This window comes from Pogonomyrmex barbatus, unplaced genomic scaffold (assembly GCF_055798465.1).
Source record: "Pogonomyrmex barbatus isolate J1 unplaced genomic scaffold, ASM5579846v1 scaffold1, whole genome shotgun sequence".
Taxonomy (NCBI): Eukaryota; Metazoa; Arthropoda; class Insecta; order Hymenoptera; family Formicidae; genus Pogonomyrmex; species Pogonomyrmex barbatus.
In genome coordinates, this window is record NW_028297098.1 from 830,421 (window position 1) to 849,180 (window position 18,760).

Below are 18,760 nucleotides of genomic sequence, written 5' to 3' on the forward strand. Positions count from 1 at the left end.
AACCTTACATCACTCGATAGCTAAACTACCCCTATTCTATGAAGCCATATCGCTGCAGTCATGTACATTTATATGCAATTATAACCGGATGTTCCATTCATCTTTAAACGTTTCATGCTTGAACAATATTTACAAATGGATTTTCTGCTTAAGCAATATTTAAAATATCATTTTAAATCAATATTTGAAAAGTCCTCTTTAAAGGATTTAAAGAGCTGAATAATAAATATAATCCCCAGATTATATCCTGGCCATTTCCGAGATGTATGTAGCCGCTTAGAGCGAATTTTGGAGAACTGATTTTTCGAGGGCTTAACGTGGCCGTGCATATACAGCGATGATCTAAAACGAGAACAACCTACTTTCCATTCGAAATATCAGAGCTAAACTCGAAAAGCTTGGCCAAGTTCATAAGGGAGCATGTCGCCGGAATATCTAAAGTTACAACCGATCTTGAAAACGAGCTGTGATTTATATGCAGATTCCATTCCAAAAGTTTTCCGATATCACGGCGGTCTGTTTAACATGTATGAAGAAAAATCCCGCTTAAAAGTTTCGGCAATATTTATACCGATCGCCGTTTCTCTCTTGGATTGTTGCAGGTTTTCTGTCATGGGACAAGGACAGTTGTCACGTAGATCTGGAGAAGGAATTATTGGCCTTGGTAGCCCAAGCCCCCGAAGGCGAGGAAGCCAGAAACGGTAATTATCGTACGGCAAATATATATATTGATCTGATTCCTCTTATATTTGAGTATGTTACGTCTATATTATTATTATGTCATGTAATTTATTAATGAGCGATAAAATGAAATTTTTAGGCGAAAGGTTGATCCAATATGCTACCGAGAACCTCGTGACGGAGGTTCTCATTCATCCGCAAACGAATACGTTGCTACAGTGTATTCGCAATCTTCTTGCTAGCTTCACGAAACATCGGCACATCATACACGCTGGATACACATTCGGTGGCAATGGTTCCTGGATACTGCAGGTACTTACATTTCGGACGAACATACCTATTACACAAATATATATTGACTTGTAATTCCCGTGGAAACGAGATTTAAAACGTTAAATTAATAGTTATCTAGTAAAATGCCGGAAGTCAATTAGAAATCGACGATCAATCTCTGTTGTTCAGGATGGAACCTTCAGTCTCGCAGACTTTCTGGATGCGTTCAGTGAACATGAGGTGCAAAGAGTCCTTCGTGCCTACGAGAATAGCGTTACCGTAGATATACACTGTGCGGGTGTTGGTGATTGGACAACAAATCGATTATCTAAGGAAGCCTGTTGCAGGTGCGTATCTATTTCTTCACATCTTTGAACAATTTTTGTTCGACTAGACGCCGCACTATTTATCTTTTTAAACAAAAGCAAAAATTATATGATACTGTTACACCTGTTAAGAAAGATATTGACAATATCGACCGCAATCCCGATTTATCGATCGTGACAATCATCCGATCACGATAGATGGCACATGGTACGTTTTCACGGTGGCGGTGTGTCTCAAAGCGCTTGTACTACACGTGTTTTCATACTTTCTTTTAGGAAGGCAAAAAAGGTGTGAACATCTAAGCAAAAAATTGCGCGGCGTTTTTTCAAAGGGCGCACCTGCGAATTTTTAAAATGCTATAACTTTTTAAAAAATAGACGTAGAGACATGGGACAAAGACGAATCTTCTTCATTTTGCATTCCGTAAATGTTTATGTTGAATATATATATTCTTATCATGGCACATATATATCATGTGTATATACAGGATGTCATGGAGTATGCCAAAATAAAATATAAAATATTTCGCAAATTAATGATTTTTTGACAATTGTATCTCAATACTTTTTTTTTCCAAAATAAATAGAGGAATCATGCTGCGTAACAAAAAATATATAATTCCATTAAAAAAAAAAAATAGCGACCGTTACGCAACGGCCATTTTATGTGTAATGTAATAGGACGTTACATGCAAGAAGTTGACAAAAATTATTTTTAGACACAGATAATATATTGCATGATATTTCTCTCTTAGATATTCCACGTCCTTGTGTGATCCGCAGATCTTGCAGAGTCAGAGTGAATCCCGACGATGTTCTCACAGCTGGCGTACCGGCCATCATGAGTTTTACGAATTACATCGGACAGTATCTCGTACCGCAAACACTGGACCAGCTAATGGAACCGTCCGACGTCGTTGGGAACATTAGATTTAGCCATCCAACTTTATACGTCTTCCCCGGTGGGCAAGGTGACGCCGCGCTTTTCGGTATAAACGGCTTCAACATGCTCGTCGACGGCGGTTTCGCCAGGAAAGCGTGCTTCTGGGACTTCACCAGGCATCTGGACCGATTGGATGCTGTTCTAGTCACTAGGATAAATAATAGCAACATCGGCGGCATGTTCAGCGTTCTTCGTAAGAAGAAGGAGATGCATGTCTATCCTCAAATCGGCCATTTCTTCTGTAACTTAGTCGTAAGTAATTTGTCGTTGTTCTAATATTTATTTTTCAATATTTATAATAATAATTAAATTAAAATATAAATATTTCTTTAATAATCGTTTACATACCGCGACATTTTCTCAACTACAAAAATATATGCAATGCAGGAAAGAAGACAATCAAATTCACCCGATGGCGATAAGGATATCGATCCGCTCATACTCAATTTGACTGACATCGGTCAAGAGATGGTGATCAATCTTCGACATATAAATCTCCGCGCTCATCCTTGCTACAGAGATCCCGATCCGATTAACCTTTATCACAAAGTGGGCCATGGTACACTAGACATGTACGTGCTCAGTCCGAGCAAGGATAGTCGTGAGGTGCGTGAGTTCCTAGCGAAGTGGCACGCATCGGACTCAAAGCTGTTTGCAGGTTCTCACAAGAAGGATTCGAACAATCTCACATTCCCGATCCAAAATCTCGTGTCGATATGCGCACTTTTAGTTTGGCAGCCGGCCAATCCTGAAGACAATATCACCCGAATTCTTTTCCCTGGTAGCACACCGCAGCACAAGATTTTCGAAGGTTTTGAACGACTTAAACATCTAGACTTTCTGAAGCATCCAGTATGTTCAGCAAAGTCGCTATCACCATCAACATCCCTAGCGATGCTTAGACCGGCCAAGCAGAAACTCAGTCTTATCGAGAAGGAGCCCAAGAAAGTTTCAGAGCCAAAGAAAGAAAAGAGAGAACCATCAGAGCCCAAGACTGCGGACGAGGTTGTATCCAAGAGTACTCCTCAGTCGACACCGATTACACCGACAAGTAAGCCCAAGACCGAGATGAAAACAAAGAAAGTCATAGAAAATAAAAAGCTCGAGACCGAGACGAAGGAGAAGAAGATTGAGAAAGAACTGAAAGAGGTAAAGAAGGAATCGAAGAAAGAACCAGTTAAAGTGGAGAAGCCCGAAAAACGGGAGGACGATGTTAAAAAGACTGATTTAATCAAATCGGAAGCTGAGAAGACAATTAAAGAAACTAAGGAACCTAAAGAACCTAAGGAACCTAAGGAACCTAAGGAACTTAAGGAACCTAAGGAACTTAAGGAACCTAAGGAACCAAAAGAATCTAAGGAACCTAAGGAACCAAAACCTAAGCCCGAGCCAAAGAAGAAAGAACCGAAAGAAAGCAAAGTTGCGGCGAAGATTGAAATGAAGAAGAGTGAAGTAACGTCGAAGCCGAAGCCGATCGAAAAGAAAATCAAACCTTCCGGTGCGGAGAAAAAAGATGCCGTGAAGTCGTCCCCGACTACCCCGAAGAAAATTTTGAACGGTGCCGCAACGAAGACGGAGATATCAAAGACTGTGTCGAAGGCAAAACCGGCGGCCAAAGTCACTCCAAGTCTTCCAGCCAAGAGCGCCAAAGAAGCCAATAACAGGAAGGTGGTGGAGCAGAAGAAATCGGAAATCGAGAAATCCGCCGTAAAGGATACCACGCCCATCGTCAAGGTGTCCGCGAAGCCTAAACCGATGGATAGAAAACCGATCAGCCGTCGTACGAAACCGGTCAGCCCCAGCAAAGCCCGTATGCCAGGCAGTCCAGCGAAATCTACTCGCAGCACTCCAACTGCTTCTGTAAAGTCGGACAAAGATGGCATTATTCGTAAAGCAAAGGGTGACAAAGGCACTACCGATTCGTCCACGGTTTCCACTCCATCCGGCATAGAACCAGAGGTCATAAAACCAATTGATAAAAGCTTAATCGAGCAATCTGAAGATATATCACTGGATTCTATAGAGAGTAAAGTGCTGGCCGATCTTAAAGAAGAGCGAGAGGTAGTCGAGGAGATTGAAGCCGTTTTACAGAAAGCAGAGAGAATCGAGGAGATCCGAAAGGACGATCGTTTTGAGGGTGATGATGAAATTACAGCTGAGGCTACTGATAAAAAGGAAGAAGACATCACGGAGGAAGACGTCACCGCCGAGATCGAAGATGTGCCTAAGAAGGAAGGGTCCAGAAAAGAGAGCCAAGAATTAACTGAGGAAGACGAGTATCTTATTGTGGAGAAGGAAGAGGTTTATACCGAGGATTCTGCTCAAAGTGGCGAAGGCGAACAAAAACACGTTCTCGACGAAGCCCAGTCAGAAAAAGTAAAGATTGCGAAAGATGTGGAAACGATGAAGGAAAAAGGCGAGAAGGAAGAACCTGAAGAGAAAGGGAAGGATGATAGTCCGGAAAAGAAGATAGAAAAGGCTAAAGGCGAAAAAGAAATTGCTGAAATATCCTCAGAACATAAGGAGCAATTACAGGAAGAAGTGAAAGAGATAATAGCTTCCGCAGCTGAAATTGTACAGAAAGCCGAAGAGAAAGATGACTCTGGTAAGAAGGACAGTGAGGATGTTACAAAGGAGGCATCGAGTCTCAGTCCGGATAAATTGGATTCATCGGAGAAAAAGACGACCGATACGGACATAAAACCGGACGTCGATCAGAAAGAGAATATTGTCGAAAAGATGGAAGAATCTCAGGAACGAATCTCGACAATCGAATCAGGAGCCACTACAACTGCTCCAACTTTGCCTGAAGACGAACGAATACCATTGGACGAAATAAAGGAGGACATTGATGAGAAACATGTTATTGAAGAAGTAAAGGAGAAGGATGCGCCTGCAAAGCTGAAGAAGGAAGTCGTTCCGGAAACTATTCCCGCGGTCGTTAAGCCAGATGTCAAGGTATTCGACGTTCGTCAAACGATGACCAATCTGCAAAGAGATATCGTTAAAACGCCCGATGAGGTCGCCGATCTTCCGGTTCATGAAGAAGTCGATCCAAAGCTCTACAGAATGGAAGATTTTGAGAAGGGGAAAGAGGAAAAGCCATCACCAACTCCGCAGGAAGGTAAAGAACTGCCTACTCCGCCCGCGAAAGAGCAGAAGGGTGTCTTCAGCTTTTTCGGCAAGGTAGCGGATAAATTCGAAAAAGGTATCGATAAACTGACTAAAAAGACAAAGAAGGATTCCGAGAAGGATTCCGATGAAAAATCTTCCTCCAAATCCAGTTCTCCCAAAGAACCAAAAGTCCAAGAGAAGACATTTTTGGAAGATGTTGATATGGAGAAAATGTTCCCTAAAATTGGAAAACCTGTCGACAAACCTGTCGACAAATTTGAAACTTTCGAAGAAGCGAAGCCGACGATCACGGATGTGAAAGTGGCTACGATTAAAGAAACTACAGCGTTTATACAGGAAGAGATATTGGATGCACAGAGAAAGAGTGTGCCAGATATTGAAGAGAAAGTTCCAACCGACAAATTGGATGAACTTAAGAAAGCAGAAACTAAAATTGAGGAATCGATTCTTGCGAAAGATGTTGAAAGATTGCCAGTCGTCATTTCTCCAGTAAAGCCAATCGAAGAGGAAATTGCGAAGGAAATTGAACTTTTGAAGGAAGAAGATATTGGAGAGGATGCAGAAGAGGTAAAAGCTCTTTTGGAAGAAGCCTCGAAAAAGTTTAAAACTGTAAAAGACAGTTTAAGAGATTCGTTAGAATCTTTGGAGGATAAAATTAAAGAGGAGGAGATAGCCGAGGTGCATGAAATGCCATCCGACCTGAAAGATACAGTGAAGAGTACCTTAGCAGGAGTAGTTGAGAAATTAGAAGAGATAAAGCCGCACATTGAAGACCATTTGCCGGACATAAAGGAACCGGAGAAAGTCAAGTTTGACATACCAAAGGATGAAGAATTTGAAGAGGAATACGAAGAAGAACCAGAAGGACCATATAGAGATATGAAGGAAGCTATGAGGGATGTTGGAGAAGTCCTTGCCGGTACTGCTGGAATTGATATTGAAGATAAACCTAAAGACGTCATAGAAATCGTGAAGAAAGTCGCCGAGGTTCTCAGAGAAGACGATTTTCTTTCCGAAAAGTCATTATTTGATCAAGCTCCTAAGGAAGAAGAGATATCACCGATTTCGACGGACAGAAAACCATCGAAAGAAGAGATCTTACCGATTTCGACGGACAGAAAACCATCGAAAGAAGAAATCTCCCCAATTTCGATAGAAAGAAAGCCTTCTATACCTAGTGAAAAAATATCTCCGGAACAGATCGCTATATTAGAAGAGAAAGAAACTAAACTCGCGCACGAAGACGTGATACCAAAGCAGGTCGGTATCACCGAAGAATTCCCGGTTCACGAAGAGGTCGAAGAACTTATCGAAAAGCCCGACAAACTTTTGTCACTGTACGAGAAACCTGGTGCTATTGAAGTAAAAGAAGAGCCTTGTACGAAAGTGATAAAAGACAAAAAAGACATAATAACATCGCCAGTGAAAGATGTAGCGAAGGATAAACAAGGCGCGCAAAAGATTTGTGCAGAGATGTTAAAGGATGATCAACATGTTTGCGAGAAATCGGTCGATGATGATATGTCTCGGTTTGACGTGATGCAAGCCGGTGTCGAGAGCGTATGCGTGAAGAAACTTGCGAAAGAGCCATCTTTCGAGGGGAAGGCGGAGGACGAGATAGAGGAGCCTGTGATTGGTTTCGAACAAAAAGTTTCGCCGGCGAAAGCGGAAATAGTGATGGTGACTCCTGGTTCTACGCCAACATCGCCAAAGTTTGTCGCGGACAAGATATACGATGAAGGATTAGAGATTGGTGGTTTTCGAGAATCTCCCAAGCTGCCCGAAGATGTCAAGCAAGTTCTCAGCAAGGAAGTACCCGTCGAAGAAATAATCGAAGAATTGATTATCACAAAAAAGAAGAAAATTACTATTGAAGTGATTGAATACATCATTGTAGTGAAACGCATTCCGAGAGAACGTGTGATTTACATTATTGAAGAAATTATCATGAAGAAAGGACTTTCCAAGGAAAGCGTGGTCGATGATCTTGAGATTTTGAGACTAAAGGAATCTATCACGTCTGAGAAGAGAATGGAGATTGAGGAATATATTATCAATGAATATATTATCAAGGGAAAGCGAATTACTATAGAAGTGGTCGAGGAAATCTCAATTAAAAAAGTTGTGCCTAAAAAAATTGTCATTGAAATCATTGAAGAGATCATTATCAAGAGAAAGATCGCTAAGCACATGGTATTGGACGTTCCTGAACAAGTGTTATCCGAAATAATTAAAGAAGAACCAGCAAAAGAATCGCCGGAGGAACAGATAGCATCGAAAGATATAACTGCAAAACGAGAGTCAATTGCTGAAATTCCTGAAACTCTAATCGAAGAGAAAGATTTGTCTAAGAAGCAAACAGAAATCGAGGAATTTATTGTCAATGAGTATGTTACTAAGGGGAAAAAAATCACCGCATCGACAATCGATGAAATTTCTGCAAAGAAGACCGTGCCCAAACAAATTCTTATCGAAATTATCGAAGAGATTATTATTAAAAAAAAGATTCCCAGGGATACGGTACTTGATATAACGGAGAAAGAATTATTAGAAATATCCAAAAAAACACCTGAGGATGAAAAAGAAAAATCAACTATTGAAGCTCCTAGCATAAAGATTCCGGAAATTGAAGAATCGATAACTTCGCAAGAAAGAGCAGAAGTTGAAGAATACATTATTAATGAATATGTTACTAAGGGAAGTAACATTAATATTAAAACACTTGAAGAAATCTGTAGTAAAAAGAAAATGCCTAAGAAAATGATTATCGAGATTATAGAAGAAATTATCATTAAAAGAAAAATGCCGAGGCACGTATTACTTAGCATAACTGAAGATGAATTATCGCGCATTGTCGAGGAGGAAATCTCAGAAGAACAAGTTTTGGCTGAGAAAAGAAAATCGATCTCTGAAGTATCCAGCACTGAAGAGAAAAAAAGTCCAATTGAGTTAAAAGAGGGCAAGAGGGACATTGGGCAAGAAATGAGTACTGAAGAAGAATTATCGGCTGCATCTGAAGAGGAAGACATCGAGAAGGAAGTGGATGGATTTGTCAGCATACCAAGGATTTCTGATGCAACTGATGCAAAAAAGAAATCGATCCCAGAGATTTCGCCTCTGGTTGCGAAAGAACATGAGAAAGATGTGATTGATGATTTCGAAGCTGTCGAACAGGAATATAAAGTGCGAGATATACCAATCACATCTCCTGAAAAAGCGGATGAAATGAAAGAAAAGGAAGATGTTGAAGAAACCGCAGAAGATACTGTGAGTGAAGTGATCGAGGCAGACGAAAAGTTTGTGCAAGAAACCAAGGGAAAAGTGGGGAAAGAGGAGCCTCAGATCACGAAAGACACTAAACCCGCTGATGAGAAACGAGAACCTGAAGAACCAGAAGCGTCTGACATATCAGATATCGTTGATACTACCGAGAAATACTTGGATGAGGCTAAGGAAAAGACAGATGACATTCTTTTGAAAGAGACTGCGAAATTGCCATTAGTATCCGAGAAGCCGGAGAAATCCTTAATTGAAGAATCAAGTAAGGAAATATCGAAAGATCTCTCTGATAAACATCCATCAATGGATATATCAGAAACTATTATTAAATCAACCACGCCAAGTCCAAAGGCAATTGATGAGAAGGTAGAGATGAAAGAAATTGAACTTGCGATCAAAGAAAAAGAAAAAGAAGAACCACAACTTGCAACAAAAGACGATAAATCAAAACCAACAAGTCCAAGTAAAAGTGAAACATTGAAAGATATCGCGTATCCTATTGAAAAAGTTTCTGAAGAAGTAAAGTCAGAAACGAAACTTGCAGATGCAACAGGCTTTACACAAGAGCCGAAAGTAGATCTATTTGATGACGATAAGAAACCTAAATTATTAGATACTACAGAGATGAAGGAAACTTCAGTAATTAAAGAAGAGAAAAGTCCTCAAGAAAAATTATCAACAAGTATACCTCCAAAAATTGACGATGGCACTGTCAAAAGGATGCTGGTTACAGCATGCAGCGAGGATGGCAGAGAAGAAATAGAAATTTGTCCAACCGGCAGTATAATCTTCACAAAGACCATCACTCCGGACGATTCTCTTAAGGACGCATCTATTAAATCTACACCGGATAAAGATTCTTTACTTATAGATAAAGATTCGCACTCGGGTGTGAGCACTCCGGAGAAAGATAGTATTTCCGAAAAGTCTATACTGGAAAGCAAGGATAAAGTCACTCCGGAAGACAGCTTAGAAAAATCACCCGTTGGTCCTCGCGATTCACAAGATCTTGAAGATAGTTTAGAAAAATCGGAATTGCATAAACTAATGTCTGAGAAATTGGAAGATGTTACAAAGCCGAAATCACCCGAGGAGAAAGAAGATTTGAAAGTGTCGGATAAAATTATAGAAAAAGATAAATCAAAGGAAGAACCTAAGGAAGAACAAAAAGAACCGATAGCTACCGCAGAAGAAATTAAGAAAATCAAATCTCCGATTGAAGAAAAGATCGAGAAACCTAGTTCTCCTATTGAAAAAATCGAGAAATCACGATCTCCTTCACCGCTTGAAATGAAACACGAAGATATACAGAAGCCAGAATCATCTTTTGATAAGAAATCTCCAGTAGAATCAGCTGAGAAACCGACACTTCCAATCGAGAAGGTGCTTCCAGAATCTAAAAAAGAAGGAACGATCGGTCTTCCGAAAACACCTGAATCGCTTCATTCAGAGGACGTTTCACCAGCCGAAACAATTTTCTCGAAGTCACCTACAGATAAACCTGAAATGCATTTTGCTAAGGCACCTATTAGTGAAGAAGATATTGCTGCCGAAGAAATCATTAAAAAATTACCTGAACCCGTTAGAGAAATTAAACCAGACGTAGACAAAGAATTACCGATATCTTTAGAGAAATCAAAAGAATTGGACGATAAAATTGCCACAGATGTTAAACAATTAGAGAAACTAGAAGAGAAAGAACCAGTGGATAAACCCATGAGTATTGCTAGTGAACAATCCGAGCAGGATATTAAATTTCTCGATAAGTCCCTTAGTATTCTAAGTGATAAAGCTGATGAAAAAGAAACTGATAAACCGAAATCGCCTAGTGTCTGTGTTGAGAAGGAAACGATAAGTGAGAAATTGCCTATTTTCGAGAGTGAACATTACGATGAACAGGGACCAATTGACAGAGCTAGATCTCCAAGTGCGATCAGCGATAAATCCGATGAAAAGAAGGAGGCCGAACGTTCGAAGTCACCGAGCATAGCCGCGGATAAGCCGGACCTTCAAGATGTAACGGAGAGTTATTTAGAAAAACCAAAATCCCCTATTTTTGATAGGCCAGATTCGCCTAAAGCTATTGATAAGACTGAAGAACCACATGATAAAGATAGATCTCCCAGTGTAGCTAGTGATAAATCAGATAGCAAAAAAGTAAGTGACCGTTCTAGATCACCGAGCATTTCTGTAGAAAAAATAGATTCCAAAGATATGGATTTACCAATCGAGAGAACCCGATCGCCTAGTGTCACAAGCGTTAAAGATGACAAATCAGAACAGCTTCCAGTGTCGAAATCATCCGATGATAAAGCCGAAGTACTAAAGGACACGTTAAAATCTTCGAAACTTGATGAAGACAAAGCAGACTTGAAAGATGCAACGCAACCATCAGACAAATCCCGATCACCGAGTGTTGCGAGTGCTATTAGCGAATCTAAAGAATCAGAACGCTCAAAGTCACCGAGTATTGTTGATGAAAAGCTAGACTCGAAGAACGTTGCGGAACAACCGCTTGATAAATCACGATCACCGAGCATAAGTGTTACGGGAGAGCAAATAGATGCGCCTCTTGATAAATCTAGATCGCCCAGTGTGGTGAGTACGACGAGTACACAAAAGGAATTGGCGGATCGTTCAAAGTCACCCAGTATTGCGGGCGAAAAACCGGATATGAAAGATATGTCGGAAATGCCAACGGAGAAGTCAAGATCTCCAAGTGTTATTAGCGTTACAACTGAGCAAAAGGAGGAACCTACTGATCGTTCGAAATCACCCAGTGTTGCCGGTGAAAAACCGGATATGAAAGATGTGTCGGAAATGCCAACGGAGAAGTCAACATCTCCAAGTGTCATTAGCGTTACGACTGAGCAAAAGGAGGAACCTACTGATCGTTCGAAATCACCCAGTATTGTCGGTGAAAAACCGGATATGAAAGATGTGTCGGAAATGCCAACGGAGAAGTCAACATCTCCAAGTGTCATTAGCGTTACGACTGAGCAAAAGGAGGAACCTATTGATCGTTCGAAATCACCCAGCGTCGCCGATGAAAAACCGGATATGAAAGATGTGTCGAAAATGCCAACGGAGAAGTCAACATCTCCAAGTGTCATTAGCGTTATGACTGAGCAAAAGGAGGAACCTACTGATCGTTCGAAATCACCCAGTGTTGTCGATGAAAAACCGGATATGAAAGATGTGTCAAAAATGCCATCGGAGAAGTCAACATCTCCAAGTGTCATTAGCGTTACGACTGAGCAAAAGGAGGAACCTACTGATCGTTCGAAATCACCCAGTGTTGCCGGTGAAAAACCGGATATGAAAGATGTGTCGGAAATGCCAACGGAAAAGTCAAGATCTCCAAGTGTCATTAGCGTTACGACTGAGCAAAAGGAGGAACCTACTGATCGTTCGAAATCACCCAGTGTTGCCGGTGAAAAACCGGATATGAAAGATATGTCGGAAATGCCAACGGAGAAGTCAACATCTCCAAGTGCCATTAGTGTTACGACTGAACAAAAGGAGGAACCTACTGATCGTATGAAATCACCCAGTGTTGCCGGTGAAAAACCGGATATGAAAGATGTGTCGGAAATGGCAACGGAAAAGTCAAGATCTCCAAGTGTCATTAGCGTTACGACTGAGCAAAAGGAGGAACCTACTGATCGTTCGAAATCACCCAGTGTTGCCGGTGAAAAACCGGATATGAAAGATGTGTCGGAAATGCCAACGGAAAAGTCAAGATCTCCAAGTGTCATTAGCGTTACGACTGAGCAAAAGGAGGAACCTACTGATCGTTCGAAATCACCCAGTGTTGCCGGTGAAAAACCGGATATGAAAGATGTGTCGGAAATGCCAACGGAGAAGTCAACATCTCCAAGTGCCATTAGCGTTACGACTGAGCAAAAGGAGGAACCTGCTGATCGTTTGAAATCACCCAGTGTTGCCGGTGAAAAACCGGATATGAAAGATGTGTCGAAAATGCCAACGGAGAAGTCAACATCTCCAAGTGCCATTAGCGTTACGACTGAGCAAAAGGAGGAACCTGCTGATTGTTCGAAATCACCCAGTGTTGCTGGTGAAAAACCGGATATGAAAGATGCGTCGGAAATGCCAACGGAGAAGTCAACATCTCCCAGTGTCATTAGTGTTACGACTGAACAAAAGGAGGAACCTGCTGATCGTTCGAAATCATCCAGTGTCGCCGATGAAAAACCGGATATGAAAGATGTGTCGGAAACACCGATGGAAAAGTCGAGATCTCCGAGTGTCGTTAGTGCTACGACCGAACAAAAAGAACCAATTGATCGCTCAAAGTCTCCGAGTATTGCAGGAGAAAAGATAGATTTGAAAGACGTTGCAGAACCTGCGGATTATTCAAAATCGCCAAGTGTAACTGGAGAAAAGCCAGACTTAAAAGATGTCACTGCAGAAAAATCAAGATCTCCTAGCATTACAGGAGAACAGAAGGAATCGCTTGACCGTTCTAAATCTCCAAGTAGTATCGGTGAGAAGCCAGATTTGAAGGACGTCACGGAACAACCAGATGAAAAATTAAGGTCACCTAGCTCGATGAGTGTTACGAGTGATGTAAAGGAACCTGGAGATCGGTCGAAATCGCCAAGCATTGTTGGAGATAAGCCTGATCTAATGGAAGTTATAGAACATTTGTCGATAGATAAACCTACATCACCTAGCATTACGTCTGATCAGAAAGAACCCGTGGAAAAAGCAAAATCGCCAATAGCTTTGGATAAAAAAGAAGAATTCGACAGGAGCAAATCTCCCAGCATAGCTAGCGAAGGGGCGAAATCAACTGTTACTTCCAAACCATCCAGTGTTGCTGGAGATGTGGCGGATTTGAAAGACGTATCAGAACCAGTTGACAAATCCGGATCGCCCAGTGTAATAAGTACGACAGGTGATCAAAAAGAATCGGTTGAAAAACCGATATCTCCTGTAATTCCTCATAAACCAGAGGAACCGCATGACAGTAAATCTCCAAGCGTGGCAAGTGAAAAGTCTGACGAAAAGAAATCTGTCGATGGCTCGAGAGCGACCAGCGTTACAGATGAAAAGCCAGATTTTAAAGACGTGATGGAACCACCAGCTGATAAGTCCAGATCATCAAGTGTTGCAAGCGAGAAAGCGGAATCACTTGGAAAAACGACATCTGCTGTCTCTGACAAATTGGATCCACCTGTTGATCGAAGCAAATCTCCCAGTATCGCTAGCGATAAATCAGACGACAAGGATGACAAGATAAGCGTCAAAGATCATTATGAAAGTGCTGGCGATAAATCACCGATTTTTGCCGATGTGAAAATGCCACATGAAAAAGATGTCGAGGAGAAGCCTTCAACGATTTTGGGAAAAATGGACATGAAATCAGATGATATTATGCCGCACGATACATCGTTGTTGACAAGCATTGTTCTCGATAAACCTTTGGATAAGCAACCAACGGAGAAAATAGATATTGAAGGATTAAAAACGACGAGTGAATTGGATTTTGTTGATAAGACAAGATCGTTAAGCATTATCAGCGACAAAACAGAACCGAAGTCACCGTCCGATGTCTCAAAATCACCGAGTTTAGTCGATGACAAGTACGAGCAGAAGGACAAGTCCAGATCGTCCAGTGTTGCCAGCGAGAGACTTGATGATAGTGACATCAAGATTTTACAGACATCAGAAACGAAGGGAGAAGGCTCAATTTCGCCGAGTTTGGATACTGGAAAAATTTCGAAGGACGAATCTGCTAAATCGTCGCGAGCCAGTTCGTCAGTGGACAAAACTCCGAAAGATAAATCACGTTCGCAAAGCGTCTTTGACGTTGGTGAGAAAACACCGGCCAGTAGAACAGATAGTTTACTCGAGGACAAGCCGCCAGAGAAATTGCTTCCTCAGGAAGAAAAGGATACTTTCATTCCACATCTTGATACGGAGAAACCGTTTGACGAAAAAGACGAATGTAAGAAGGATAGTAAGAGTCCTATAACTTCTCCCGAAACAATAGAGAAACAAATGCAGAAGATCCGCGAGAAACGATTTGCTGATTTCAAAGAACCGGATCTCACGCAACCAAGTAAAAAGGCCATAGAGAAATCGACTGATGAGGAAGAAGATGTTGTTAAAGTGACAGTTGAGAAGACGGCGGAAATCGAGAAATACATCTTAGAAGAGTTCATTATGAGAAAAAGAAAAATCAGTTTGACAGTGATCGAGAGATTGGTCATGACATATTCGGTGCCTCAGTTCGTAGTGATGGAAATAATAGAGGACATTATTAGTCGGCAAAATGTATCCAGGAGCGCGGTATTTGACTTCGTTGAGAGCGAGTCGTCCGACTCTCAATACGATATAAAACCAGAATCGGAAGCGCTGGCGCCGCAAGAGAAAACGGAGATAGAAGAATACATCATTCGAGAGTTCATTGCAAAAAATAAGAAAATCACGCCGGAAATCTTGGAAGAAATAATTGTTCTGAAATCTGTGCCGCGGTACGTCCTTATTACAATTATCGAAGAGATTATTGTAATGAGAAAGATATCTAGAAACACCGTGATCGAAGGCGATCTAGGAGAATTCGGAGATACGAGTCTAGATATTTCTGAAAAAGGAGAGAAACCGTTCACGCCAAGTATGGATTTAGAAAGGACTGATGTTACTCGGGAGTACGTCAAGGATCACGAGAAACCAGGCGACACTATGAGGGGCGAAAGTCAGAATGGCAAGACATCTCCTGTGGGAAGCGGTCAACATGGCAGAGCGCTTTCTGCCAGTCCCAGCCTGAGTCCGGAGCCTATTCCTTCCGACAAATCGACGCAGGACAGTCCAGCTCGGTCAGAGCCGCATATTGACGAGGAGATCTTGATATCGGAAGAGAAGCGTATGGAAATTGAGAGGCTCTTGGAAGAGGAATATATAAAGAAAGGAAAGAAAATCACGGAGGCGATATTCGAGGAGATACTCGTCCGGACTTCTCTGCCTAAATATATCATCTTGGAGATCGTGGAGGAGATTATAGTCAAGAGGAAGATCCCGAGAGAATCTGTAATCGATGAGGAGATTTATCACGAGGGAGAAGATTATGATAAGGCAGTATATCGTTACGAGGAAACAGCCGATTACGAACTACCGCACGATGCAAGGAAATCTTCAGTCGAGTACAGAATGGAAATGTATCCGGAATCCGGTGAACGACAGTTGGACAAGCCTGATTATCCGGCGGAATACGAGAGCCAGTTCCATAAGGCCTTCGTCGGCGGCATGACGGAGATGCGGACGACGCACATAACCACGCTGTCCGGGAAATCGACTCCGGAATTTGCTACGCAGGAAACGACTTCCGTATCTGGAATCGAATCGACCGGCAAAGCATCCGGCAAATTACCGGAGTCCACAACTCTGACCACAACTCACATAACAAAAACAGATGTGGAAGACACGAAGCCTGTGCAATCTGCGCAAACTGTCATATTGAGAGAAAGCAAGATCGCGGAAACTGTCGATAAAGGCGAACCAACGGAGACTACGACAGTTACGCAGGTAGTGAAACATGAAATCGGCAAGAGTGGAGAGCCGGAAATTACGTCCGATGACCTAAAAAAATCCGAATTAGATATATCTGATGATCGTGCCGAATCGGATGGCGATGTGATCGTGGTTAAAAAGATAATTAAACGCGAGATAATTGAAGGGGAAGAACCCGAAAAATCAATTGAAATCACGAAAGAAGTTGAAGAAGTCAAATCACAAGAAATAGCGAAAGAAGTTAAACGGTCAAGTGTCGAACAAGAGAAACCCGAAGCGATTACCAATATTATCAAACGGGAAATTGTAGAACATGACGAGCCGGAAGTGATCACTAAAGTTGTCAAACGTGAAATTATTGAGCAGGATGAACCTGAAATTATTACGAAGACAATTAGACGTGAGATCGTCGTTCCTGATGAAGAGATAAGCGACTCGAAGGAAGATTCCGGCGAATATGTGAAAACGATTACGACGAAAACAACGAGAACGATCGTGACAGAGGAATTACCGGAGACCGAATTAACGCAGATTGATCCTTCGAAAATTTATACGGATCCTACCTCAGGTACAACTTACAAGGTTATAAGTGACGAAGATGCATCTGATGCGACAGGTAGTGCCGATGTCAAGCGAATTGTAACAACGGTAACCACGATCACCGGTCCAGATGGCAAAGTCATCACGAAGAAAGACGTCAAAGAGAGCACAGACACTGTGGCCAGCGAGGAATTATTGGACAAACTGATAGACTCCAGTAAAAGTACGACGGAAACCAAACCCGCGGAAAAGATAATCAAGGAAACAATCACGACTGTGACGTCAGGCACTTCGACGCCCGACGTAAAAGCCTTCTACGACTCTGGCAAATCGACACCTGATCTCAAACAAGAGGATAAACTCGAGGCTAAAGATGTAGATAAATCTGAGCATCCGGTATCTCCTTTGATACGAGAACTTATATCTGATGAGAAGAGTTATTCAGGCAAGTCCTCGCCAGACATATCGTTGCCCAAGGATATCGTCTTCAGTGGTTCAACCGGCAAATCTACACCGGAGGTTCCCATGTCGCCGTTGATTAGGGACGGCGCTGTGGTCCAACCTCACGTATCAGGTAGATCAACGCCCGATAGAAAATCCGATGGTCGATCGTCAACGTGCACACCGGAAGGGTTCAGATCGGGCGAGATGATCCGAACTATTGTCACGACTACGAAGACGATATCCGATGAGGGCGAGATAGTGACGACTACTAGGGAGGTCACGGAGACGACGAATGAAAAGGGCGAGACGGTCGTGCTGGCGGAGAAGACCGACGTGAAGGTGGACGAACGTCTGCCGAGCAAGGACGCCGCGGAGAGTGCGATCAGTAACATCATCGGCAGCATCAAATCCTCAGAATTGCAACGTAGCGACAGTCCGGGATCCGATGACGCGACTAGCGAAAAAGATCGCGATCCGATCAGCCCGTCGAGCGAGCACAGCAGTGTACGTAGCAAAGCCATGACACAACCCTGGGGTAGCAGCGAGGAGCGGCAGATCTATTCCGATGACGAGCCACCTACCTCGCCTCTCTCTTCGGTCTCCCAAGTCGGATATTCGCCACAAGCGACACGTCGCTACGACGAGTCGGCCCCCGGCGAGGAAGAGGAACAGAAACAGATCGAATTTTCGGCGGCCGCGATGAGCAGCAGCTTCTACGGTGAGTTGCCGGCGGTGCCGCCACAGATCTCCGCCATGAAGACCTTCCACGGCGAGACCGGTATGCAAAAGAGTAGCGATCCCATTTCTATTCATAGCCGATTTACAGTTGAGAAGGAACCCGTCGGCAGTTATGGCGAGAAGCCGGATGCAAAGAAATATGTTGACGAAGCCGACCTCGACTTCGACAAAGCTTTGATGGAGCACAAGGACGTGAAGGAAGCTGGAGGCGGGGCCTTTAGCAGTGGAATAGCACCTAGATACACAAATGGCAGTCTTCGACATGAAACAGCCGACGAGAAAGATCATCCGTCATCTTCGGTCCGGGATGATACTAAGGATGAATCGAAAGGTGACTCGAAGAAAGATCCCTTGGAAGGATGGGGAACTCCTCTAGGTCTGCCATCTCCTAAGCCTCCCAAAAAGTTTAATCTAAAAAGCTCTGCTCAAATGCCATCATGTTCAAGCGAAACGACTTCCGATACTTTGAACTTCGACGTTATGAAAGATTGGGGAGAACCTCTTAGATTGCCCTCTCCCGCGCCGGTGACTAATGAAATGTCAAATAAAGGAACACCCGGTACACCAAGGAAGGAACGAAAGCAAGCGAGAAAAGTCCAATCGGAGAATATTAAGAATAAGAAACGCTCGGAAAGTCCCGGTAAAAACGAGAAGAAGATGAAGGATTCAAAAAATAAAGTCCAATCGGTTTATATGGACCTGGCATATGTGCCCCATCATGGAAATTCGTACTACACTTCTTTGGAATTTTTCAAGAGAGTGCGAGCGAGATATTACGTTTTCAGTGGAACTGAGCCCAGCCGAGAAGTCTACGACGCTTTGCTGGAAGCTAAGAAAACCTGGGAGGACAAAGATCTCGGTAAAT

At 42.5% G+C, this 18,760-nt stretch overlaps 1 protein-coding gene across 2 annotated transcripts in view; it reads left to right on the forward strand.

Moving 5' to 3' along the window:
• The window catches only part of LOC105430074 (uncharacterized), a 48,075-nt gene that overhangs the window by 26,335 nt on the left and 2,980 nt on the right, over positions 1-18,760 (forward strand). For both annotated transcript variants that reach the window (XM_089082341.1, XM_089082346.1), the window contains 5 exons: positions 603-701; positions 821-993; positions 1,144-1,301; positions 2,064-2,475; positions 2,611-18,754. In XM_089082341.1, the coding sequence (XP_088938467.1) occupies positions 603-701; positions 821-993; positions 1,144-1,301; positions 2,064-2,475; positions 2,611-18,754 (16,986 nt within the window). The remainder of the gene's footprint in view (positions 1-602; positions 702-820; positions 994-1,143; positions 1,302-2,063; positions 2,476-2,610; positions 18,755-18,760) is intronic.